Source organism: Quercus suber, unplaced genomic scaffold (assembly GCF_002906115.3).
Source record: "Quercus suber isolate HL8 unplaced genomic scaffold, Cork oak 2.0 scaffold_103, whole genome shotgun sequence".
Taxonomy (NCBI): domain Eukaryota; kingdom Viridiplantae; phylum Streptophyta; class Magnoliopsida; order Fagales; family Fagaceae; genus Quercus; species Quercus suber.
In genome coordinates, this window is record NW_027069568.1 from 282559 (window position 1) to 309789 (window position 27231).

Genomic DNA, 27231 nt, shown 5'->3' on the forward strand with positions numbered 1-27231 from the left:
TGTTTCCGGTCCTTGCTAACCTGGTTCTTTATCTGGTTGAATTTATTTTTGGTAAAGATATTTTTCTTGCTTCTAATATTTTAAATTGTCGTCTATATAAGTATGCCTTTTTGTTTAAAAAACTTTTTACCCCTAGGTGTCTTTGTTGACAGGTATCATAGAAATTCTTAATTTTTGGTTAATAACTTTGTTTTGTTTAATCTTGTTTTCTTTCACAATTTTTTGCAAATGTGTCAAGCCAATACCAGATAAGTAGTACCAATTTTGTGGCACTCCACTTTACAATGAAATATTTAGAGAGGTTAAAGGGTGCCTTCATGAATTTTTTGGAACAAGGTTTTTTTGGGATCCAATTGAGCAGTCAACTCTCTTTTTCTGAATTGAATTGGTAGTGACAACAATGGAAGGGCTGCCATAGTTGCACCATGTGAGATCACCATAGTATTTGGTCTTGAAACATACACTTTTTCCCTACCTTTTTTACTAGAATCTTGAAACATACACCTTTTCCCTACATTTTTTGCTAGAATTATGTATTTTGGTGCTAGAATCTTGAAACATATACTTGTATCGAAGTCTATATTTCAATAGAACCCTTGTTGTGGTTTTGTAATCCAAGCATATATTTCAATAGAATTTGTACATTTTTAGATTAAATGCTTTTTTTTATATTTTTTTTTTATGTGTTGAGTTTTAAGATTGCAATTGTCACTAAAATTGGTTTGTTGTCTACCAATTTTGATGAGGGAAAAAAAAATACAAATTAAAGATGATAAAGTCTCTTACTATCTTTATGAAATCAAAACTACCATAATTGGCTTGGTAACATTTCAAAAGATAAACCACAAGCATCATTATAGATATTAAAATATTTAGAAAAGAATAATGATATTTTATTCCATTCTCTTGGTTTTATACGGTATATAAAGGTTTTTTAATAAATGAATGAGAACACTCATGCGACAAAATTGGACAATACAACAATACAATACATACTCTGCAAAGTCTTTCGCCTTATTACCTAAATTAAACTAGAAAGGAGGTAGCATATGTCAAATCTGAAACTTAACTAAAATTGAACGACAGCTCCCTTTGTAACCTTCAAACAAAAAGATCGCCACAATGAAGAAAGGTAGAGAAAGGGTTTCAACGCCAATTTCTTTACAGACATATGTGACTTAATCCTGCCCAACCTCTAAAGAATGATGGTCTCCTCTACTGCATTCTGTGAATAAAAGAAAGGAGAATATAAGTTAGCCAAAGGTCAGATACTTGAATATGTTAAGAAATTAGTTACTAAGCATTACCTTCAAAACTTCTAAGTTTTAACAAAGATTTTCATAAATAAATTCCCTGCATATCCAAAATCAACAAAAGAAAAAGAGCTAAAAAGAACCAGACACTACCAAATCCATACATGTTACGCATTTCTTGTTCACACAAATCAATTGCACCTATTACAAAATAGGTGAAACCAGCAAAAGAACTAAATGTGCCTTTAACTTCAAAATCCCCACCATTAACTTATCCCAACTTACAATCATTCGTAGCCCACTAATCTACAGCTAATTAATGGCATTGGTAGATTACTTAGCACATTAATTTAGCTCGTGTAAAATATGAGACACATAATGCAATGTGTACTATAGCTTAGCTAGATTTATAGCTATAAAGCATAAATATCAAACTACAACATTCTATAGCCTCATCATAAGCAGGTCTTAAGGCATTGAATAGTTTTCAAGTCTTGGCAAAGTTCTCTATATTGTCCATATAACCAAAGGGGAGTGGTTATTCTAGTAACACTACTATGTCTTCCAAAAGACCATAACTCTCTAGCAATCGAGCAATGAATTACCAGAAAATCATGCATGAAAGCTTATTTCAAGTTGAAACCATGAATTTGGTGTCTACCACACTTACATTAGGCATTCAAGTCAGTCAAGGTCTACCAAACTTACATTAGGCATTCAAATCAGTCAAGGTTTCCCAATGATAGTTCACATAGATTTCATATTCTGAAACTAAAAGCATTTAAATTTTATTCAACAAAACAGATTAAGACTAAGGCCCAAAGAACCACACCCAATGGATGATTAAAAAAATAAAAATAAAAATAAAAATTTATCAACTCAGAAACATTTTAGTAGCACAAAGTCGCGGATTACAACTAAACCCCCATTACAACAAGTCAGCACCTAACCCCAGTAATCACTATACAACCAAAACCAACAAAAAACATAAGCTCTTAAACACAATTCCAGCAGCACTCTACGCTATAGAACTCAACTAAGATCAGGCCAAGCTCCAATATTCAATCTTTATAAATAAAAATTACAACTGGAAATTCTAATTTTTTTTTTTTAAGGAGTATTAAGATGGCAAATTCTAGTCTTTTATGTACACTCCCCTAAGCATTGCATTTAAGGATATTGAACCATACCTTATAAACGGGCCCAAAACCACCCTCTCCTAGCTTGTTTGCATCTGAGAAATTATCAGTTGCAGCTGAAACACTTTTTAAATTGAACAATGGCATTTTGACTTCCTTTTTCTTACCATCTCCAGACTAACTTAATTCAGAAAGCTCAGAATTTTCTGTTGTTTGGGTCATGCCCACATCTAACTGTAAACGTGTTAGTTACCCACATAAAAGTTATAATGAATTCTATCATTTTTGATGGGTTGTTGGTATAAGCAGAAGTTTTAATTTACGAAATCTCCTAAAATCTCCAAAATATAAAAAAAATTGTACGATTCACCCACATAAAATCCTAAAACCCTCAAAGATATTAGGGGATTTAAGGAGATTTTGTAAATTAAAATAAATAAATAAGAGCGAGGGATTTGGAAGATGATCAGGTAACAAACCTTGAAAAATTCTGAGTTGTCGTATTCGTCTTCACCAAAGAGATTTTTGCGAAAGAAGGTGCTGAAGCGGTGGTTCTTGGCGGCAAACAGAGGTGGAAACGCAGCGGAGTGAGGCTGGTGGAGAGGGAATGAGTGGATGTGGCTAGGCTAAGCTTGAAGGATGAGAGAGAGATCTTGGACGAAGATAGAGAACGTTTGATTTAGAGAGAGAGAGAGCAAACGGTTCTAAAGCAAAATTCTAACACCGTTAGTCATCAAATTTGAGTTAACTGGTCATGTGCATTGCACATAACCTAGGACACTTGTCACTCTCATTAATTGACACCTTGCCTTGTATGCAGGATTTCCTGCACTCATGTTTGCAAGAAATCCTTGTCCTATTTTTTGCGTAAGAAAACTATGCATAAAATGAAAGAAAATATGTCAAATTTATAGTAATATGTTAAGAACAAGAAGAGTCAAAATAAAAGAAGGTAAAATGGTAGAGAATGAATAATATTAAGATAAAAAGTAGTGGGGAGATGAAAAGATAAAAGGGAGGGAGAGTTTTGGAAAATTAACAATAAAAATAATTTTTTTATAGGTAATGTGGGGGGGGGGGGGGGGAAGCCCAATCTAATGTAGTGGGCTTAGGGCCCTATTTGAGGACTACTATGTGTCCGAAGAGAAGGATTCGGTTGAGATAAAGTCTATCTGGAAGAAGGATACTCGGAAATGAAGGAGGGGTACAATCCGAAGAGGTCACCAGGGGTCCGAAGAGGTCCTACTCCTCGGATATAAATAGTATTGATTAATCAAACGTGTGGAAGGTCCGAATGGTCTTTCTAGTAACCCCAATAATCAAGATAAGTTCTGAATATATCTAGAGACGATAAGAACAAAGAAATATCTAAAGGAAAAGCTGCTACCACTGTATTAAATACATTGCAACAACTTTTCTGGCCACATTTATGTGGAGAAGACTCCTGAACAGTGTAACCTCAGCTACCGTCACTCACAAAAAGCTAAAAAAGATACATGACATGACATACACTCAAGTAGGTACCCAAATGAAGAACAAGTGGACGATGGGGATGAGGGGAAGGATACTATATAAAGAAGAAGGACTCTTGAGAAAGAGGGGGGAGAAAAAAGAAAAAAGAAAGATTGTAACACCAAGAATTGTAACTTGATCTTTACATATATTTTTATGCTGGTTCATACTTGGACGTTGTGATCAACTGTTGTAAGCTCCACAATCAACCTAGCTCTATCGTACACACTTTACAAATTTATTGTTTTGGGCTTGGGCCACAAATCTTAACCCTACAGGTAAATTAATAATAAAAATAATGGTTAATGGATATTTTAACTTCTAAATAATGAAGTTTTTAAGTCACCTTATTAAATGAGAAAATGTTTTAAAAAATATATAGGAAAATTGGAAACAAAATAGGATAATGACGTGGTTGTTGATCAGAGCACAATAACAATAAATGCTGCGTTTCAATGTTTTGATATATATAAATATAAATATAGATAAAGTAATTTTTTAGTGTGAGAAAATAGCATTTTTTAGTAAAACTGATAAAAAAGTGAATTTAAAGTGCCCAAAAAATAACATGGAGATTTAAAAGAATATTGTGGATTTGGGTATATAATTTTGATAGAACTTAAATACCAAATTATTTTTTAAATTTCTCTTTTAAGATTTAATTTATTTAACTAAAAAATACATTTTTATTGTGAAAAAAAATCACATGAAAAATTTTTGAAAGAAAAATCTAAAAAATAACACCCATGATACTATAACTAAGCCTCGTCCTTTTTTCGTGCCCTCGTTTTCCCTTATCCATCACGACTTCATGTTTTCACTTTTCAGTTATAAAACACAAATGTCTTTTGCTTTTGTTTTGTTTTTTTTTTTTTTTTTTTTTATGAAACACAGGTGTGTTTTGTAAAACAGACGCAACCAAGTTTTTAATATTTGCTTGGTTTTGTCTAGTGATGGTAGGGACAAGGGACTATTTTTCTCATCTATAATAGCAGGTTAGCACTTTATGACGCTGTTGCTCTTTCTCCAAACCTGTAAGTTTGTTTTACCTTTCAGGTATTTCGTGTTTAAGACTTGATGTTTCACCAATTGGAGCACTGACCCAATAAACATTCATTAAGCCTTCTAAGTTTTAACATATATAATCTTTGTTCATTTCTTCTTTCCAGTACATCATTTTGATTCATGCCCTGTCTTTACTTCCTTATTCATACCAAGTACACGCTCTTTCATCCCAGTTAGCCTCTTTCTGAACTCAGTTTTTTGGTTTTCCTTATTCTTTAATCTTTTAAGCTTAAGCCCAAAATTACAATTGTTATGGTATAATATTTATGATAACTGTTTGAATTGACGAGGACCCATTTGCTGAAATTGTTGGATTTTGCAATATTGAGCCGCAATTCAGGGTTTAATTAGTAATTGTTGATTTTTTTTTTTTTTTGTGTGTTTTTTACACATTAAAATGAAATTGAGAAAACCCACCTGGTAAATTTTCTCTATGATGATATATAGTGTTACAATTAGGAGTGCATTTATTGTTAAGAGTTGAAATCTAGATTTGAAACCTTTAAAAAAAAAGTTGAAATTTGGGTGTTTGTAAGGTAGACTTTTTTTTATTGTTTTGTGGTATTTTGTTTTCACATGATTGTGTGATATTGTTTTTTTTTTTTTTTTTTTTTTTTTTTTTTTTTTTTTTTTGCTAATCTTGTGTGACATTGCTGCTACAGTGCTCTAATGGGTAAAATAGCTTAGGTTCTCTGCATTTATTTGTTTTTTAAAATATATTTTGTGGTCCTTGTTGAGTAATCTTGTACAAGTGTTATTTGAACTGACTTTATCATTGGCACTTGGACGTACTGTTTGGCCCTTGCTGTTATGATTGATTCAAAGGAATATCTAATCTTTTGTTAAATTTTGCTTTGTATAGATGATTTGTAAGAGTGGAAAAGAAGAAAAAGAAAAATGCTGCTTCTAGATTTACCAAATAAATATGCACTTGTCATATGTATACTTTTCACTCCTACTAATATAAATCTCCTGGTTCATATCTCTTGTTCGAATTCTTATCTTGAGTTAATTTTTCCCTGTGTTGCAGAAATAGAAGATATATGATATGTTCATGGTGATGGTGTTGTTTTCACTATCATCCACCCGTGGTGTCACTTCTTTCTTTTTGTTTAGTTCCTCTAATCTTTCCATGCTGAACAAGGGTGTCAAAGAAGTAAGTTTAAGAGCATTTGACAAAAAGAACTTGGATACAAAGTCCCCAGAAAGCCTTGTAAAAGGAAAGGAACTTTCTTGGGAGCTATATAACCACACAATATGTGATTGTTGCAAAGTGGGAGATATTGACAGGGCTATGACTCTTCTCGCTCGGATGGAGGCTTCGGGGCTTCATCCCAACTTGATATCCTACACCCATTTGATTGAAGCTCTTGGAAGCATAGGAAGGACTTTGGAAGCTGAAGCAGTTTTCCAGGAAATGGTATGTTCTGGGTTTAAGCCTAGAGTGAACTTGTACAATGTTTTGCTTAGAGTTTTCTTAAAGAAAGAGCTCCTAGGAGGTGCAGTTAAGGTATTNTTTGAAGGCCCGAATTCAGGGTTTAATTAGTAATTGTTGATTTTTTTTTTTTTTTGTGTGTTTTTTTACACATTAAAATGAAATTGAGAAAACCCACCTGGTAAATTCTCTATGATGATATATAGTGTTACAATTAGGAGTGCATTTATTGTTAAGAGTTGAAATCTAGATTTGAAACCTTTAAAAAAAAAGTTGAAATTTGGGTGTTTGTAAGGTAGACTTTTTTTTATTGTTTTGTGGTATTTTGTTTTCACATGATTGTGTGATATTGTTTTTTTTTTTTTTTTTTTTTTTTTTTTTTTTTTTTTTTGCTAATCTTGTGTGACATTGCTGCTACAGTGCTCTAATGGGTAAAATAGCTTAGGTTCTCTGCATTTATTTGTTTTTTAAAATATATTTTGTGGTCCTTGTTGAGTAATCTTGTACAAGTGTTATTTGAACTGACTTTATCATTGGCACTTGGACGTACTGTTTGGCCCTTGCTGTTATGATTGATTCAAAGGAATATCTAATCTTTTGTTAAATTTTGCTTTGTATAGATGATTTGTAAGAGTGGAAAAGAAGAAAAAGAAAAATGCTGCTTCTAGATTTACCAAATAAATATGCACTTGTCATATGTATACTTTTCACTCCTACTAATATAAATCTCCTGGTTCATATCTCTTGTTCGAATTCTTATCTTGAGTTAATTTTTCCCTGTGTTGCAGAAATAGAAGATATATGATATGTTCATGGTGATGGTGTTGTTTTCACTATCATCCACCCGTGGTGTCACTTCTTTCTTTTTGTTTAGTTCCTCTAATCTTTCCATGCTGAACAAGGGTGTCAAAGAAGTAAGTTTAAGAGCATTTGACAAAAAGAACTTGGATACAAAGTCCCCAGAAAGCCTTGTAAAAGGAAAGGAACTTTCTTGGGAGCTATATAACCACACAATATGTGATTGTTGCAAAGTGGGAGATATTGACAGGGCTATGACTCTTCTCGCTCGGATGGAGGCTTCGGGGCTTCATCCCAACTTGATATCCTACACCCATTTGATTGAAGCTCTTGGAAGCATAGGAAGGACTTTGGAAGCTGAAGCAGTTTTCCAGGAAATGGTATGTTCTGGGTTTAAGCCTAGAGTGAACTTGTACAATGTTTTGCTTAGAGTTTTCTTAAAGAAAGGGCTCCTAGGAGGTGCAGTTAAGGTATTAGATGTAATGGACGATTTGGGTATTTGTAGGAATCAAGAAACATATGAGGTTCTTCTGGATTACTATGTAAATGCTGGGCGTTTGGAAGATACTTGGGGAATAATTAACGAAATGAGGCGCAAGAGGTTTCAACTGAACTCATTTGTGTATAGTAAGGTTATTGGTCTTTACAGGGATAATGGGATGTGGAAGAAAGCAATGGGTGTTGTAGAAGAGATTAGGGAGATGGGGATGTCACTAGACAAGCAGATTTATAACAGCATTATAGATACGTTTGGGAAATATGGTGATTTGGATGAAGCCTTGGAAGTGTTTGAGAAAATGCAACAAGAAGGTATAAGGCCTGATATAACAACATGGAATTCTTTGATCAGGTGGCATTGTAAGGTTGGGAATTTATCTAAGGCCCTTGAGTTGTTCACCCAAATGCTAGAACAAGGGTTATATCCTGATCCAAAGATCTTCATTACCATTATTAGCCGTTTGGGAGAGCAGGGAAAGTGGGATGTGATAAAGAAGAATTTTGAGACTATGAAATACAGAGGATATAAAAAAAGTGGCGCCATTTATGCAGTTTTGGTTGATATTTATGGGCAATATGGGAGATTTGCTGATGCAGGGGAGTGCATATCTGCTCTAAAGTCAGAAGGTGTTCAATTTTCAGCTAGCATTTTTTGTGTCTTAGCAAATGCTTATGCTCAGCAGGTCTGCTGCTCCACACCCCCATTGTTTCCTGCTTCCTTTCTCTTTATTATCTCCTTGTATAATTGTTATTTATTTGTTGACTTTTTTTTTTTTTTTTTTTTTTTGGGGGGGGGGGGGGTGTGTTTACATTTCATGGTTTTAGAAAGATTCTTCATTCTTTTTATAATATCTGGGCTCACCAGATGTCACAAGCTAAATCATGATAGTATGGCATCAAGCCTAGCAGCTTCTGCAATCTGTGTTTCATTATTATATATGTCATCATATGTAGCAATTCTTGAAACCTTTCTCCTTTAATATATCAATATATGTTAGAGCTTTGAAGCCTCCCCCCAGATGATCACCATTGTCAGAACATTTCAACCTACCACTTTAACTGCTAAACTTTTGCTTTTGTGGCTGCTTTAATTTGCTATATTCAGCTCGCTATTCTCAGGCATTTGTATTGCTGCACAAGTGGTGCTGACCTCCTAATGATATATACTCTGAAAATTGCTCCATCTGAAATATTTAAGGCCTTTGCTTCCAAATTCCTAGGTTGAAATTTTTTAAGGGCAAAATTACAATGTTGGTCTCTCAAGTTTATCCTATGTGTGCAATTGGTCCCTTAAGTTTAAAGCGAGAACAATTGGTGCCTCAAGTTTTAAAATTGAGTTGTATTAGTCTTTTTATTAACTGCTGTTAATGGTGTTACTTACGTTGCTAACAGAATAATGATTTGTCATTTTTTTTAATGATGTGGCATTTTTTTTAATTAAAAAATTATGGGACAAGCTCACCTCCCAATCACTACCCTCCTGTTTTCTCCATTTTTTAAATAGATGGACACGTGTAAGTAAAATCCCACAAAGCAACTTTTCTTACATTCTCTCTCCATTACTCTCTCTCCGTCTCTCTCTATCTCTCAACTCTCTTTAGAACTCCAGAACTGAGCATCAAAGATGTTTTCTCTTTGTCATTAAATTGTGTCTTGCTCCTTCTGTCATCTTCTACACAAAGACAAATTCACTTTTGTTTGAATCTTATATTTAGTTTTTTTGGGCTTTTGGGCATTATTACTTACAATGGAACCCCTTCATCTGTAAGAATATTTTTTCTTTTTCTTTTTTAGGTGATTTTAAACCAAGCTTTTATATTTTCTTGAAACCCAAAACAACTATAGACTAGGATTTACCAGCTTTGGTGTTCTTGTGGAACCATTTATGATTGAGTGGTGGAGGGTTTGGGTTCAATTTCCTTTCCCTGATCCAATGTTCCAATTTTGCTCTTTCTTCTCCGGCAAGCACCAATCTTCTCAGGTAAGGTTTGATCTTGGAGTGTCTGATGCTTAGCTTTGAAGAGAGCTAGACGGAGAGAGTAATGGAGATAGTGGACTTTTTCAGTAATTGCTATAGTACTGGAGGTTTGTGCACTGCTTTATGGATTTTTACCATCTTTGTGTATGAGGTGAAGGAGGGAACAAGACAATTTACTGAGTGAGACTCAGTTCTGGAGTTTTAGAGAGAGGAAGACGGAGAGAGAGTAAGTTGCTTTGCGGGTTCTTTTTTAGCCTTTGGATTGCTTGACTTACACGTGTCCTTCATCTATTTAAAAAATGCCACATCATTAAAAAAAATGTCAAGTCATTGTTCCGTTAGTCACGTAAGTAATACCACTGACGGTAATTAGTAAAAGGACTAATTTAACTCAGTTTTAAAAAGAGGGATTAATTATGCTCGCTTCAAACTTGAGAGACCAATTACGTACACAGGATAAACTTAAGGGATCAATATTGTAGTTTCGCATTTTTTAAGCATACTAGGATAATGTCTAGTAAATACTTTGGAATCTATCAAACTGAGAAGATGATGAAAACCTAATGGTAGTTTTGGCTCTTGCTAAGCATTGTTTCAGGAGAGGGGAAATGACTTACCTGCAACAACTTTTGCTACCAGTTACAGTGGAAGATCCTTAATGTTTGTATCCATTTACACAATTGCCCTTGCTATTTCTCAAAGCATGTCAGTTTTTTTTGGAGCACTTACTCATATACTAGTAGAATAGTATCTGTAATCCTCAATGTTATTAGCTTGTTTTTAATTGTTAGGAGTGTCGTACATTTAAGTCTCTAGGAGGGATAGATTTCCTGTGAAAAGCCAAGTCAGTTATTGCCAGTGTTTTATGCAAGGAGGGGGAAAAAAAAGAAAAGAAAAGACAACAGTAGGCATGTACTTCTAATTCATATAATCATATTTATTTAAAGATGACAAAGTAAACAATAACAACTCAAGATTGATATGTAAACTACAAATAAGTTTTGCTACTTTTTCAAGATTATTTGGTGATACCCTTAGTTTTTTTTAAAAAAAAATTCATGGATAAACACATGATATTCAGAAGTGAAAACTTTGTTTGCTGAGTTATATCTTTTGTTTTTGGCAGGGATTATGTGAGCAGACACTTAAGGTACTTCAGCTCATGGAAACAGAGGGGATTGAGCCAAATATTATAATGCTGAATGTGTTGATCAATGCATTTGGTATCGCTGGGAGACATATGGAGGCATTATCAATTTATGATCAGATGAAAGAAAGTGTAAGCCATCTTCTTTGCATTACATGTATATGGTTAGACACGAGACTTTTTTACTTTATAGACTCTTGCATTTTCCTTTTCCACTTCATTCTTCAAGATATTTTTTGTTTTTATGCTGTTTCTAATGGTAATTTTATTTTATTTTATATTTTCTGAAGGGTATTAGTCCTGATGTGGTTACCTATAGTACGCTTATGAAGGCATATATTAGGGCAAGGAAATTTGATAAGGTAGGTACTCTAGTTACATGGTTACAAGGTTACATGTGTTCTACTGTATCTCTTGGCCTAATTCATGTAATGGTTTGTTGGCCAGGTCCCTGAAATATACAAGCAAATGGAATATGCTGGATGTACTCCAGATAGGAAGGCAAGAGAGATGTTACAAGCTGCATTAATGGTCCTTGAACAGAGACCATATAAGTACTAGATTGGCCTGCAGTCTTGTGTGGTCAGTGTGCTCATGTTTGGTAGGTGTGGAAATTATCATATTCTGGATGACACATGATACACCTTTAAATCACAGTCCTTTTGCAACATGGAATGAACGTTTGCTTGAGCTGAGGTGCGCTCCTCTTTTCCTCTTATTGTAGGATGTCACAGATATGCTTTTGGCTGATGATTGTTCATGTTTCCTATAAGCGTTTAACTTCCTGTTATAATGACTTTATAACCTAATGGCCTTGGTTTTGCATTTGAATCTTGCTGATTGTTGTCCTTACATGGCTGTTATATAAATTTTCAGACTGAGTGGGGAGTTTGACACTTGGTGTGATAACTTAAAATATTTGCTCTGGGACTTCAAAACCTTGTTCACAAATGGACTTGAGAGCATTCAAATGTTGCTTAGTAGTGGAAATAACAGGCATCAGGAATTATTTTGGCAGAGGATCTTCTGACAAATTTTTCCCATCTCTGGTGTATCATTTTTTATTTGACTGACAACATACTGAGGTTTCCATGACTGGCTCTCAACCATCCATATATTGCCTATACATTTTTTAGCCGGAAACTTGGGGGCTTAAGTCAATCCTTCCCTTCTCTTGGCCCTGGAGAATTAATACAAGCTAGTCCTTATACTGCAAGAAGGGTCACCCATGTTTGTCTGTCACAGATGCGGGCCTTTATTATGCATTGGTTACTTCAACTGGATTTTTCAGCTCAAAAAAAAAAAAAAAAAAAAAAAAAAAAAAAAAAGAGAAAGGAAATGAGGTTATCCAAGTGCTGAACATTGAAGATTCTTAGATTGTTGCAGATTGATGGATGTGGTGGCAAAAGTCTTTTCTCTTACATTTGGAGTGGCAACCAAGGGGAGGGAAGATGTATATATTGGATTGGGCTGACATATATAATGGGTGATGTTGGGTTGGGGTCTGTTAAGCCAACAGCTCTCTTATCTTTTTGAGAAATGAAGAGTACCAGTTATTTACCAAAAAAAGAAGAGTGTGAGTTACTATGTTAACTTGAGAGTAATCACTCTCTACTTTGATGACTGAATTTTTGTTGGCTTGCCTTGCCTTAGAGGTAGAAGCAGTAGATGAAGCATTTCGTTTTTATGGAGTAAGAAATTTTTTGGTGGGTAAAGATCAGATTAAGGAGGTGAGGAATAGACTAACATGTGCTTAGGTAAATCTACACTACCTAGATTTGGTATGTGAACATTAAAGGCTTTTGGAATGACTGCATGAACTTTTGATGTAGTGTTGGCCCAAGGCATGCATTGGTGGTTGGAGATGGAAATACAACTGATTTGATAGGAGTAAAAATTATTTTCTTAGAGAGATCCTGCGGATTAATTTAATAATAATGCTATGTGCTGTCGACCGTTGGTCTTTCTATGAAGCAGCAGATTGAACAAAAACAGCATGGCTCAGGAGCTTTCAGATGAGATCAATCCACCTTCTCAAAAAGAAAAAAGAAAAAAAGAAAAAAAAAAAAAGGAGGTACGCTACTCTGACTGCTCTACAGCGAATGGAGCAAAGTTAGCAGCATTTGAATGTGGTTCCTTTCAATCTCCTAGACCAATTGCCATGCCATATATTTAACATTATTGTTAATTTAGGCTATATTTTGGAGGAACCCAACTAAATCATTTGAATGTCAAGAGTTGTAGATATCATCCCTTATTATGCTGTCCTATCAGTCAAGTTAGAATATGCTTTTGTTTTGGGTGGGTTTAAATGATTTGATACTTACAGGTTACTTACCCATTTATCTTCCAAAATACATGTAAATGTGTCTGAACTCTCTTAACTCCATACAAATGGTTTTCACTCCTCAATCTAATTGTGATATGATACTGTTATGGGAATTCTCTTTGTTTCATCACTTTCATGCACAGTTTTGTTCAAGTTTGAGAAGTGGTAGTATAGAGTCAGTTTGGAAATGAAAGAAGAAAGAGAAGGGTGGAAAATAAATGAATATAAAATTTTGGGAAATGTTAATGGGCACAGGTGTCTGTTAAGGATGATTAATTGTGAAGTTCACCTTATAAAAAATTGGTATCAATTGATGAGATGACTGAAAATAGTACTGAAGTAACAAGTAAAACTCAAAATGTTGGCTTTATTGGCTCTGCACTATATAAAATTGGTAAAAAAAAATGGCAAAAAGTTAACTTTATTGACTACCCTAAAATTTTTAATGTTAAAATTTACCTTTAATGTACAGAAAAGAAAATGTACCTTTATAGTACGCTAATATCTATGAATAAAGTACAATTTAGTGCAGTTTCACTTCTATATGGCTGCAAACTTTCGGGCTAAATTTTGTACATACTTTGCAGATATGTACAAAGAAAATGTACCTTTATATGGCCATAATCTATATATATATATATATATATATAAAGCGAAGATGACAAGCAATTAAACATAACCAAGCCTTTTATAGCAACAAAGTACTGTGAAAACATAAGCCACAGCAATAAGTACATATCAAGGTCCATAATAACAGGATAGGTAAGTCTCAAATATAATAGAAGGTTTCACTCCCAGCTCTCTAGTTCTTGCTATATTATGAACATAGCCAAGTACTGTATAGGCTACTTAGGCCTATGCCTATACTTTTATTTATGTATAGTAGTTAACCGTCAATAATATTATGGAGACGGATCTTAGCTTAGTACTTTTCTTAATTTCTATGTGCGCTCAGAGAGCGTGAGGCTTCTCCAAGTCCTCCAGACCAGAGGGACGGAACCAGGCCTTCTGCTCAAGCACAGAGTCCTCACCACCATTCACAGTGCGGTTGCCGCCTGCGGTTGAGGCTTTCCCGGCAGGCGGTCCAAAGACCCCAGTTTGAGGGTGCGGTTCCCAGTACTTGTCGGAGTGGGGAGGTATCACATTGTCTGGGACTACGTTCAGGGGGGTGTGGTCTTCCGGGTTCTTGTCATACGCTGAGGTGTGTGCAGCCCTCCTGAACTCATTATTAGTAGTTACACAACAATCAGTACTTTATAAGATATTGTAATACACTATGAAATTTAATGATGCTAACAAAGAAGCTGAGATTAATCAGAGTAGAGAACATATCCAGTGTTTCGAATACGTGTAGTATTATTATGCTCACAACGTGTGGGTGTGATGTTACATACAACTGAAAATATTAGATATTTTTTAGTAAGGAGCACAATCATCATATAATATCTAAGATCTTATGTAACTGATGACATATGCTAAGCTCACACACGATAACCTTGCAAAAAAGATAGAAAAAAAATGCTTCCCAAAAAAGAAAAATAATAATAATAAAAAAAAAATCAATAGAATCTCTGAGATGGAAGATGGACGTTGGCGGAGAGTATATTATGTTGCAAGTGTCTGCATTTAGTTTCTCACAGCATGTGAGTCTTACACATAAAACTTACATGTAAAACCCATATTTAATACATGAACCTACCTTTTCACATGGAGACGAGTTTCATACTTGTGAAACTGACTCTCATGTGAGATGGTAAATTTATGTATCAGATATGCTATAAATATATATATATATATATATATTTTTCTTTTTTCATAGTAGAAGATTAGGAGAGGCTTCTCCAAGTCCTCCAGACCAGAGGGACGGAACCAGGCCTTCTGCTCAAGCACAGAGTCCTCACCACCATTCACAGTGCGGTTGCCGCCTGCGGTTGAGGCTTTCCCGGCAGGCGGTCCAAAGACCCCAGTTTGAGGGTGCGGTTCCCAGTACTTGTCGGAGTGGGGAGGTATCACATTGTCTGGGACTACGTTCAGGGGGGTGTGGTCTTCCGGGTTCTTGTCATACGCTGAGGTGTGTGCAGCCCTCCTGAACTCATTATGAGTAGTTACACAACAATCAGTACTTGATAAGATATTGTAATACACTATGAAATTTAATGATGCTAACAAAGAAGCTGAGATTAATCAGTGTAGAGAACATATCCAGTGTTTCGAATACGTGTAGTATTATTATGCTCACAACGTGTGGGAGTGTGATGTTACATACAACTGAAAATATTAGATATTTTTTAGTAAAGAGCACAATCATCATATAATATCTAAGATCTTATGTAACTGATGACATATGCTAAGCTCACACACGATAACCTTGCAAAAAAGATAGAAAAAAAATGCTTCCCAAAAAAGAAAAATAATAATAATAAAAAAAAAATCAATAGAATCTCTGAGATGGAAGATGGACGTTGGCGGAGAGTATATTATGTTGCAAGTGTCTGCATTTAGTTTCTCACAGCATGTGAGTCTTACACATAAAACTTACATGTAAAACCCATATTTAATACATGAACCTACCTTTTCACATGGAGACGAGTTTCATACTTGTGAAACTGACTCTCATGTGAGATGGTAAATTTATGTATCAGATATGCTATAAATATATATATATATATATATATTTTTCTTTTTTCATAGTAGAAGATTAGGCTTGTTGACATGACATCACATCCTCTAGTAGGTGGCACCACGTACTAGAGGGGTATATATGGCATTTACACAAAAAAAAGAAAAGTCTATTCCAAAGAATAGACAAAATTCCCACAATACCCTTGTCCTTATCATATGTATGTGTAAAAGATAAAAGATAAATGTAGGTGCAAACGATAAAAGATAAAAGATAACCTGTCCCACTCTCCACGAGGTATTATGCTTCCTTCTAGGTTTCTCCTTCTATATTTGCTCCAATTAGCACTCCGACACAATGTTTATCTAAGTTTAGATATATCATCAATTATCCAACTCGAAAGTGACGAGTGTGGTTTAGGTGTGTAACCCAATACCAACGTGGCATTTGTCTGTGTTCGGTGTAAAATAAGGATTACCCTTCACCTTTCATCAGACACATTCAAAGATATTTAATACATGAACCTACCTTCTCACATGGAGATAAGTTCCACACTTGTGAAACTGACTCTCATGTGAGAGGGTGAATTCATATATCAGATATGCTATAAATATATATTTATATATATTTTTTTTCATAGTAGAAGAATAGGATAAAACTTACATGTAAAACTCATATTTAATACATGAACCTACCTTCTCACATGGAGATAAGTTCCACACTTGTGAAACTGACTCTCATGTGAGAGGGTGAATTCATATATCAGATATGCTATAAATATATATTTATATATATTTTTTTTCATAGTAGAAGAATAGGCTTGTTGACATGACATCACATCCTCTAGTAGGTGGCACCACGTACTAGAGGGGTATATATGGCATTTACACACAAAAAAAGAAAAGTCTATTCCAAAGAATAGACAAAATTCCCACAATACCCTTGTCCTTATCATTTGTAGGTGTAAAAGATAAAAGATAAATGTAGGTGCAAACGATAAAAGATAAAAGATAACCTGTCCCACTCTCCACGAGGTATTATGCTTCCTTCTAGGTTTCTCCTTCTATATTTGCTCCAATTAGCACTCCGACACAATGTTTATCTAAGTTTAGATATATCATCAATTATCCAACTCGAAAGTGACGAGTGTGGTTTAGGTGTGTAACCCAATACCAACGTGGCATTTGTCTGTGTTCGGGGTAAAATAAGGATTACCCTTCACCTTTCATCAGACACATTCAAAGCTATCCTATCAAAACAAAAGAAGATATTCAAAGTGAAGAATGAGGATGGTAGTCACGTGATCAGCATATGACCCGTTAATCACAATGAGATAACGACTTGGCAACCAAACCGACCCAACCACTTTTTTTCTTATTTAATTTTTGGTTTTACGCGTTTTCTACGCTTTGCTTGACCAGACAAAGTAAAGTGTGATGTGAATTGTGAAGTGAAGGCAGGCAAAGTGAGCGATTGAGAGATTTTCTCGCCACTCGATCTGCTGTGACCATATTTTGTTGTCACAGAAGCATCTCAGCCCTTTAGACTTTTGGTGTCACAAAAATGATAAGCTAATCGATAAAGTATCTTATGCATCTGTCTCATGCGATGCATTTAAAAACGCATATATCTCATGCGATGCATTTAAGAACGCATACAAAAAAAAAAACTAAGAATTGTATACTTTTTTTAGTTCACTATGACCACTTTTCCTGCCCTTAGGAGGGCATTTGTTAATAAAAGTTATCAACAATAATAAATTACATCAACAATTCCTGAAAAAATTTGGTGTCCCTTAAATTTCTAAATTTACTGATTTGTTGATCATAAAGAATATTAGACCAATTGATCATAACATTGTCAAAATCAACTATTTTTTGTTTTGATTCTTATCCCATTTTAATTTTGTGTTTTTTTTTTCTTGGTCTTAATTATTGTATTACATTCTAGAAGTCCTTACCATATACGGTATGACGGTAGGCAAACTCAGTTACTATCTAAATATTATAAAGTTGAAAAGAAACTTAAGGAAAATGCAAAAGAAAAATAATGGTTTCAATTGTTAAGCCATCTCATCACATGATTAAGTTGTTATACTATATACTAGAGATACTGCCTCAAACGTAAAAAAAAAAAAAATGATGTCAACTGTAAGGTCACATGATCACATGCAAGACCTAGCCCATAAAAATAATTCATAAGCAAGAGGTCCACAATTAAATAAAAATGAGGATAAATGAAAGTGATGTGGTGAAGGCTTTAAAGATGCTATCTTTAGAAGCGAATATATAATTGCATAAACAAATATATCCATAGAATTCCTATCATGATGCTATAATTCGCTCATCTAATCTAAAAGCCTAAATTATAATTTAGAAAATTTTCTTATAGTTACACCTAAACACTTTGGCAAAAAAAAAAAAAAAAAATGGCATAGAGACACACTATCATTATGAGATAAAAACTTAGGGGAAATTAAAGGACAACAAGATTACACGAAAACTGATAAATGGCTCTTTAATTTGGAGGATGGCCTCCACAATTACATGTGGTACCTTTATCACCAACACGGAAAATGAGTATAGGCTGTGACATGGATACACATACACTTGACATAAAGCCTGCCTCAGGGACCAACCTCTCCATAATCAATTTTGGAGACAAAATTGCCATGTAGGGTATAGAGTATAAACAGGAGTATCTTAATTATAAAAATTGTGAGTGCAGACAATGCAATGAGGTGACCACATCACCACACTACTTGGTATTGAAATTTAAGTCTCTAAACGTGATAAATATGCTCAGTTTGGATCCGTTCGAGCTTCCAAATTAAACTTTCAGACTGAAAATTTTCTAGATATGTATTATAGTGGAAAAGGCCACAACAAGAGTCATGAGTTGCATAATAATTTCATTGATTTTGCTAGAAGTTCACCTAAACTCTTAATAAAAATTATAAAAAAAAAAAAAAAATCTCAGCCAAATAAGATATATAGTTCTAACAATTTGATTATATTATATTGTTCATCCATTTTTTTTTTTTGTTTGTTTTGCAAGGTTTTATCTCAGTAATCGATATAAAATATTGTAAAATCAGCTAATCAGGTTGCATATGAAATGGTAACGTGCACGCATGAATTATTATTATTATTATTTTTGAGATAGTTTCAACCTATGACGTCTGCTCTTAATGATAGCTCTTTATCATCAACTCAAGACACCAATCAGTTTTTGGTGTAGGCGGGGATTGAACCCCAGATCTCTTATATAATCATCAGAGACTTTACCAATTGAGTTAACTGGAACTCACATTATTATTATTATTTTGATGTGTCATAAATTATCATTAATTCGTTTAGACATGCAGGAGCACAAGTCAACCTAACAAAATGTGATATCTATGATGGGCACCATTCATCAATGTTGACAAAATTTCAACCATTTTTGTATGTATTTGAAAGATAATTTATAAACCAAAATCATTCAAATAAATCTTTGAACATGATAGTAATGCCAAATGACTTTTTCTTTTACAAGAATTTGAATATTGGATAACATTATATATATACCACTCAAATTAGAACACTTGCTTTTGTGTACAAAATATCTTTTGAAATATTTTGGTATCTCTTTTGAAAAAATTCTTAACCCGTTAAATAGATACTAAATTGTTATCAAATTTCACGAATATAAGTGAAAATGGGTAAGACCCACTATCTTGGATTTTGTCCTCATAGGATTTTCCTCAAAAAGAAAAGTTTTTTTTTTTTTAAATATTTAATAATCTACAAATAGCAAATAAACTCTTTTGCTTTCACTGACAAACCTTGAGTCTTATTCTTGGGGTTGGAAAACTCTGAAACCAACAGCCAAGACAACAAAGAAGGGTGATATTCAATGAACCGAATGCAAAGAGTAATTCATTGAATAAAAAAAAGTAAAATATCTAGAACTCAACGCTAGATCGAGTATTGACTTATTCTTTATATTTTACATATAGGAAAATTTTGCACAGTCATTGATGAAGTCTACCCCAGATCAAAGATGCCCATTGTCCACCCATCACCCATGGCCACGATGGGTATTGGCTATAAAATATAGAATGAACTACTAGCAACTATAAGACTTTTGACTTGAATTTTTTTTAACTTCTTTTTTGAGTGATTGATTTTTTTTTTTTTAACTTGCAAAGTAGGTGGTTTTATCAATTTAAAGAATCACTAACTTAATGACATGGTCGTACATCTAATTTATGTTGTCAAAAAAAAAAAAAAATTATCAAATGAAAAAAATAGTCATGCTGATAAGTTAAGCTGATAAGTTAAGACACATTCAGAACGGCATCATTTTGCTAATTTAAGAAAATTTAATAAATAAAATTATTATTTCGAAATTAATAAAACATTAATAAAATAAAATAAAATAAAAACCCAAACCCCCCTAAACTCTGCAATAATGTCGAAGTGCCTAATTTTGACCATCCCAAGCTAGTTGAAGGCCAAAAACGGCTAGTCCAGTTAAAACCATGGGCAAATCCCATGGTTTTCTGTTTTATTGAAGAATCTAGAGGATAAAATACAATATCTATGAAACAATTAAACAATCACCGGATGCTGGTATACTAACTCCATGTAAGAGAGGAGGTATATACACCGAATGCATGATATACCACCTTAGTTTGAAGCTAGATCACATAGTAATTGATGCTTAAGACTTGATCTCTCTCCTCTAGCAACATGCAACACAATCCCACTAATTGTTTCTCTAGTAAGCCTAGTTCACAATTTCTGGGTTTTTTTTTTTTATAACTTTTTTTTAAAAATAAAAGTTTTGAAATGATAATTCAATTTATTAAATATTCTGAAATTATCAGAACAACGTTGTTTTGATTGAACAATTATAAAATTTAGAAGCCTTATTGAACAAAAGCAAAATTAGAGACTCAAAATATATTCTAATGAAGTTTAGAGGATGAATTTTGTATTTTTACCATTTTAAAATTTTTTTCTTAAAAGTAAAATAGTAGTCATGCAATGACTATGAGAATAAAACAGACCGAACAAAATTTCAGACAAAACAAAAAACATTGTAAAGTGGAGTCCTCCTAAGCTGATTTCCACACACAAAAATTGTGGAAATAAATGGGAGAATTACTCAAAAGACCTTTCCATGTACTGTACGGTTCATTGGCTTTTTGTTCGTTTTTTACTATTACTATTAGAATCACTACATAAATAAGGTACAGACCACGTTGGGGTGGTTGTCCTTATCTACCCCCGCCACCGATTGGACCGCCCCGGGCGCATCCTACCAAAATATACATTATAATAAAAAAAAACATAAACTATTTATGTTTTCATCGTTTCCCATAACACAATAAATATATATATATATATATATATATTTTATATAACAGTAAGATAAAGTCTATCTGCTGGATTTGGTAAAAAATTAATAAAAAAAAAAAAATCGAAGTTCCTGATCATAGATCGGATGGCAGATGGCAGATGGCAGATGGCAGAAGAGGAAGGTGAAAGTATGATATATAGGGAAAACAATCAAGCTGAACAAAAAAAAAAAAAAAAAAAAAAAAAAACTCACCCACCGTTCAGAATATTAGGATAGGAAACAAACAAATACATAATCCAAAAACCGATAATAATAAGTGAAATAATTCCTTAATTTCTTGAAATATAAAACAACACCTGAGGTAAAAAATTCCCAAAATTATTGACTACCCAGATATCTCATGCACAAAAATTCTAAATGGGCTTTTTTTTTTTTTTTTTTTTTTTATAAATAATTATTATTAGTATTATTGTTTTTAACTACAAAACAATTGTAGGAAGAAAGTAATTAGGAAATGGCAGCATAATATAAGAAGATTAACTCTATGACAGTTACGTTACCTCTTATGATAAAAAAACAGTTGAGAAATAAACATTTTCTAACTTTCCAGACACTGATACACGGAGATAACATATATATACCAAAAACAAATCAAAGCAGTGGAAAAACTGACCTGAGAGTAGTAAGAGGTGGATCGCGAGAGTTGGAGTTGGAAGTTCGGATCCGATTGACGACACGCTTGCCCAGGCTTAGAGCGACCCCTCGGCTATTCGAATTGGCTGCCATACAATGACAAAGGCAAAAGCAGTACTGAGACTCTGAGATAGAGAGAAAAAGAGAGAGAAGTGTGTGTGTGTTTCGTGTTTGGGAATGGAAAGGCCAAAGCTGTTTTTATAGGCAGAAATGTATTATTATATGTATAAATAATGTTAATGTTAATGGGTGTTTGTGTTGTGTTGTGTTGTGTTTTGTACATGGAATTTGGGTGCGTTGTTAACTGCTCCCCAACAATCACTCTTTTTTTTTTTTTTTCCTTGGTGACCACCTACCCCGTACGCTAGCTAAGTACCAAACGGTACTCGGCCAGCCTTCTTTTCTTCTTTTTCTTTATCGTTACTTTTTACGGAATATTTGTTCTTTACTTCCAATATTCCGTTTCCGTTACTCCCACAATATCCATTTTACCCTTTCCTCCTTAAAGTGTTGAAAATGTTTTATGTACATTTTCAATAGTTTAAGGAGTATATTTATATATTCAAGTGCAAAAAACAAAACTCAAAGTATTTTTTTTTTATTCCGCCGGCGCATATAAAAAGTTGTAAATATAACGGGGATAAAAACAAAACTCAAAGTATTTTTTCTTTTTAATCCACCGGCGCATATAAAAAGTTGTAAATCTAACAAGGATAAAAGAATTTAAATATTCTCGAGTGCTACATTAGAGATAAGAATAAGTTAAATATTAATTTTTGTTTTGTTTTGTTTTATTTAGTTCAATATTTTAAGATTTTTCAAATTAAAAAAATAAACATTCTTTATTTCCTTTGATTTAATGTTTTAAGACTTTTTACATTCTAATTCACAATTTTCATCTCTTGCACTTTTACTTATTTATATGAGCCTACCAATAGCATAGTTTTTTATTTAATCTTATGTTAAATACACACAAATAAAAAAACGATGTCATTTACTTTCAATCTTTTGATAACATCTACCTAATTTCAACATTGTTGTCCTATCTAGTCTTAACACAATTGAGTTGGATACAATAAGGAAAGGAGGCTACTCAGACTAGTATTTTATATGGAGTGACAACAGTAAATAACATTGTGGACTAGTGAGTTTTGTAACGGGTGTGATTAACTGCGAGTGTTTGGGATGTTGATATGGGAAAGCCATAAGTGTATTTTATTTTAGAATTAAAGAGAAAGAAAAAGATACATTTTATATCAACTTTTATTCTATAATATTTCTCCAAAGATTTTTTTTTTCTTCCTAATTACTTGAACTAAATAATTATAATAGATATGTGCATGCAATTTATAATTACTGCTTCTTATGAAGAACTCATCTCTAACAAAGTTCTATGAAAATTATGCTATAATATACAACATTTCTCAAAATCATCTTACATAATACATTATAACATTATCGGTGCATAGCGCAAATGACTTACTAGTTTTTAAAAATTTTTCTTAAACCAATGCCCTTAGAACATTTCTCAATTTTTATTTTTTATTCTTTTGGGGGTCAAAATGCAAAAGCACCCTTTCATTTATTTTTTTTTTTTTAATGCAAAAGCACCATTTTCAGAATTGGATTAGTTGCAAATATACATTTTGGGGGATTTAATTCTTCTTTACATCTTTATGAGACTTTCATATCTATCAAATTGCCTAATTTCTGTTAGCTCTTATCGATCGAAAAAGTCATGTTACCATCTTGTGACCACATAAAGAACACTTATCAACTGATCTATGGCACTGGTAACATGATGGTCATATGATTTTTCTGTCTATAAAAGTTAATGGGAGTTAATTTTAGGAGTTACTTTGGTGGATATGAAAATGTAAAGAAGTTATAAGGAATAATTGAAACTATTTATACATTATTTGCGCGCGTGTATTGCCATTGTTTCGTTTATAAAAAGATGGAGAGATTCTACTGTTACTGTAATCTGAGTGCATCACTACCCTCATAGCTAGTTATATAAGGAAGGATCTTCTCAATCCACACCATACAATGATTAAAATATTCAATGATTACAAGATTTGCAACACTATTGGAAAAAAAAAAAAAAAAATTAAAAAAACACTATCAAACTTCAAAACAACATATCTAATATTAACAAAAAATTCAATAATATGACCCACTCATGACAAGTACTTCTGTTTGACTTTTTAGTGTCGGTAAAATCCATGACGACTTTCTATGTATCTTGAGTTTGTACTAAATTTGGTTAATGAAGGCTACAGTTTGCTAGAACTCAATTAAGCCAAATTCAAGAACTTGATCAAGTGAGCGCCATTTTCAGTTGAGCGAAAGTCAGGCAGAAACTTTCGTAATACTATTGCTAGATGCTATCTCGAACAAAATCCAATTAAAAGGAATTTTCTTGTTTTTCTTCCAAAGTCAATTTTGTGCTAATCTTCAGTCCAAATCTTATTGTATTTAAATCCTACCTTAACCTTAATCTTCAGAGAAGGAATAAGATGGCCATCAGAACCAACAAAAAGATCGTTTTATCCTATTGTATCTTTCAGTTTCAACCCTCTTCACACTGTAAAATCCATTAAAATGAGATTCAAACCACCTAAAACACAATATTATCATTTGTGTTGTTGGAGTGATCAAAGACTGGAACCACATAAACTACTGCAAATCTTCAAGTAGACTTGAAGTAACTAAGAGATCTATTTGTTGGTCGATGTCCCAACTTATGGTGACAAATCACTTTGAAATAGACTTGAAGTAACTAAGAGATCTATTTGTTGGTCGATGTCCCAACTTATGGTGACAAATCACTTTGAAAACAAAAGCTTGAGCAAATGGTTGCAGTAAGAAGCTGGGAACCTAGATACAACTTAGTTTCCATGTACCGGAGGTCCTGTAAGTCTTGATTATATGATTATATCGAAACCTATTCATAGTGGGTTTGATGAGACTAGGCTAAGTCACAAGTAAATTCTTTTTTGGTAAAATACTATTTTGGTTCCTAAACTTTATTAAACGTTTGTTTTTCATTCCTATACTTTAAGAAGTTTGTTTTTCGTCCCTAAACTATTGAAAAGTTCATCTTTCATCTTTAAACTATTGAAAATGTTTTATTAATATTCCTTAACTTTCCTAAAAGTTTGTTTGTTATCTTTAAACTATTGAAAAATGTTTTTTTTTTAATCCATATTTTTGTCTCTAAACTATTGAAAAAAAATCTTTACAAAGTTTAGGGATGAAAAAAGAACTTTTTAAAATTTAGAGACGAAAAACAAACTTTTGTTAAAATTTAGGGACCAAAATAGTATTTTACCCTTTTTTTTTAAAACTAGTAACAAAGTAATTTTAAAATAAATAAATTTAATTAAATTTTTTTTTGAAGCTTTGGGTAATTAATTTTTATTTAAGGTAACATTTTGAATTTCTTATAATTAACTATTACAACAATTAATAAGTCACTTGATATTTTAATAATACTTCATTTAAAGTAATTAATATTGGAAAAAATGGTTTTAGCAAGTGTTTGGTTTGGTATTTTTTTTAGCCAAAATTAAAGCAGGACTCACATATCCTTTGAGATAGGTCCAAATTGGCATGTTCTCCACCGTGAGGACACTAATATCATAGTTCACATTCCAAAAATCATTTAAGAAGTGTATGAGAAATTGACTCCTAAAATGTCAAATTGAAAATGGTTCAAATTGGAAGAATCCACGAGTCCTATATAAGATGAAATTGAACTTTTATAAATATATATACTGGCCCTAGGTCATGTGGGTTATCAAATATTAAATAATTATTTTGTTATTATTATTTTTAGAAAAATATTATTATTTATTTATTTCACAGATCTATTTGTAATTTTATGTAGAGATTCTATTATTGTTCTTATTATTCATAATATATGTTTGTGTTCTTGTTTACATAATCATAAAAATAGAATAATTTCATGCAATATAGCTAATAATTAAATAATCTTGACAACTAATATAAGTCATAGGAAAAAAAGAAAAAGAAAATCTATTGTATGACATGTAAACACATTGAAACAACCGCGGTTGATAGTGAACCTGATATATGAAAAACTATTTTAACAGTGTGATGCATACCAAAAAAAGAAAAGGAAAAGCGTGATGCATAAGTTGTCAAGATTCATGGGGTAAGAGATTTCTCAACAAAAAAAAATAAAATAAAATAAAATAAATCATGGGTAATATTTTGAGTTTCGATTTAGAGTCCGTCATGAACCCACTAAACATATTATGAAAACTATAATTTTAATATGTGCCCTACATCATGGTGAAGTTGTCACCCAGCTGGGTGCTAGCTAGTGGCATTATCATTTTAATAAATAAATAAATAATTCTTAGAAATATTCATCTATAAATATAACTGTGAATAACTAATCAATACAAAAGAAAAAAAAAAAAAAAAAAAGATCACGTAACTCAAATTTGTTCTTTAATTGTAATTTAAATCAGGTTGAATGGTTGAAGATCACATATTGTGTTGATTATAAATCTGTATTTTCATATGAAAAATAATATGTTCAAAACATGAAAGGTCAACCACAAAACCAAAATTATCACAGCCAAGTCCATGTGTCAAGTAAAGGAAGGAGTTTGAGGGTTGAGAAGAAGCAGTTTATTTCTAAAGAAAGTTTTGAAGTGGTTAAAAAAAAATTCAAGACTTGCAACAAGTTATTGAATTGAAGGTTAAGTGGCATTATCATTTTAATAAATAAATAAATAATTCTTAGAAATATTCATCTATAAATATAACTGTGAATAACTAATCAATACAAAAGAAAAAAAAAAAAAAAAAAAGATCACGTAACTCAAATTTGTTCTTTAATTGTAATTTAAATCAGGTTGAATGGTTGAAGATCACATATTGTGTTGATTATAAATCTGTATTTTCATATGAAAAATAATATGTTCAAAACATGAAAGGTCAACCACAAAACCAAAATTATCACAGCCAAGTCCATGTGTCAAGTAAAGGAAGGAGTTTGAGGGTTGAGAAGAAGCAGTTTATTTCTAAAGAAAGTTTTGAAGTGGTTAAAAAAAAATTCAAGACTTGCAACAAGTTATTGAATTGAAGGTTTGAAGATACCACTTGTCAAAAGTTTGAAGATAACACTTGTCAAAAGATTTGATGAAGATGTCAAAGAAAAGAAGGTTGAGTTGATTGTAGATAATGACAGAAATCAAGAGATGGTAATTATTGGGAATATTGTGGAAGATCAAATTGAGGTTAAACATGAGAATGAGTCCATCACCTACAATCACCAAGTCCTGGTTGAATTGTTGAAAATGACCGCACCCTATGTTAATTTTCTTGGAGTAGATTGAAAGTTTGAATTTTATTATCAACCTTTTGTTGATTGATGTT

At 32.8% G+C, this 27231-nt stretch overlaps 2 protein-coding genes and 2 long non-coding RNA genes across 7 annotated transcripts; 1 reads left to right on the plus strand and 3 right to left on the minus strand.

The window, feature by feature from the left end:
- Positions 1–871: 871 nt before the first annotated feature.
- LOC111985410 (uncharacterized) lies at positions 872–3106 on the minus strand. The gene is made up of 3 exons (XR_002880036.2): positions 2872–3106; positions 2444–2626; positions 872–1225 (listed from the first exon to the last, which is right to left on the minus strand). It is a non-coding gene; the product is annotated as an uncharacterized LOC111985410 (long non-coding RNA).
- A 3688-nt stretch (positions 3107–6794) lies between these two features.
- LOC111985412 (pentatricopeptide repeat-containing protein At5g42310, chloroplastic) lies at positions 6795–13237 on the plus strand. 4 transcript variants are annotated; one of them, XR_010629603.1, is made up of 6 exons: positions 6805–7102; positions 7193–8383; positions 10805–10957; positions 11116–11187; positions 11273–11521; positions 11702–13237. XR_010629603.1 is itself a non-coding variant. In XM_065775013.1 (4 exons), exons 1-4 carry the CDS (start codon positions 7211–7213, stop codon positions 11384–11386), a joined length of 1512 nt encoding a protein of 503 aa, XP_065631085.1. In that variant the 5' UTR covers positions 6805–7210; the 3' UTR covers positions 11387–13237. The 4 variants fall into 4 exon arrangements, 1 of the variants encoding a protein (XP_065631085.1); XR_010629605.1 differs by lacking the exon at positions 6805–7102 and having other exon boundaries at positions 7477–7582; positions 7708–8383; XR_010629604.1 differs by lacking the exons at positions 11273–11521; positions 11702–13237 and adding an exon at positions 10277–10338 and having other exon boundaries at positions 6795–8383.
- A 586-nt stretch (positions 13238–13823) lies between these two features.
- On the minus strand, positions 13824–14844 carry LOC111985413 (late embryogenesis abundant protein At5g17165). The gene is made up of 2 exons (XM_065775014.1): positions 14822–14844; positions 13824–14370 (listed from the first exon to the last, which is right to left on the minus strand). Coding segments are annotated over exons 1-2 (267 nt in total). The 5' UTR covers positions 14824–14844; the 3' UTR covers positions 13824–14105.
- A 283-nt stretch (positions 14845–15127) lies between these two features.
- Positions 15128–22191, minus strand: LOC136068194 (uncharacterized). The gene is made up of 2 exons (XR_010629606.1): positions 21797–22191; positions 15128–15240 (listed from the first exon to the last, which is right to left on the minus strand). It is a non-coding gene; the product is annotated as an uncharacterized LOC136068194 (long non-coding RNA).
- Positions 22192–27231: the final 5040 nt, after the last annotated feature.

Excerpts from the sequence above, each read along its gene's own strand:
- LOC111985412 (XM_065775013.1), top strand. The coding sequence starts at position 7,211 with ATGTTCATGGTGATGGTGTTGTTTTCACTATCATCCACCCGTGGTGTC. Across the intron at positions 10,958-11,115 it reads ATGATCAGATGAAAGAAAGT|GGTATTAGTCCTGATGTGGT; the intron begins GTAAGCCATCTT and ends TATTTTCTGAAG. Across the intron at positions 11,188-11,272 it reads GGGCAAGGAAATTTGATAAG|GTCCCTGAAATATACAAGCA; the intron begins GTAGGTACTCTA and ends TTTGTTGGCCAG.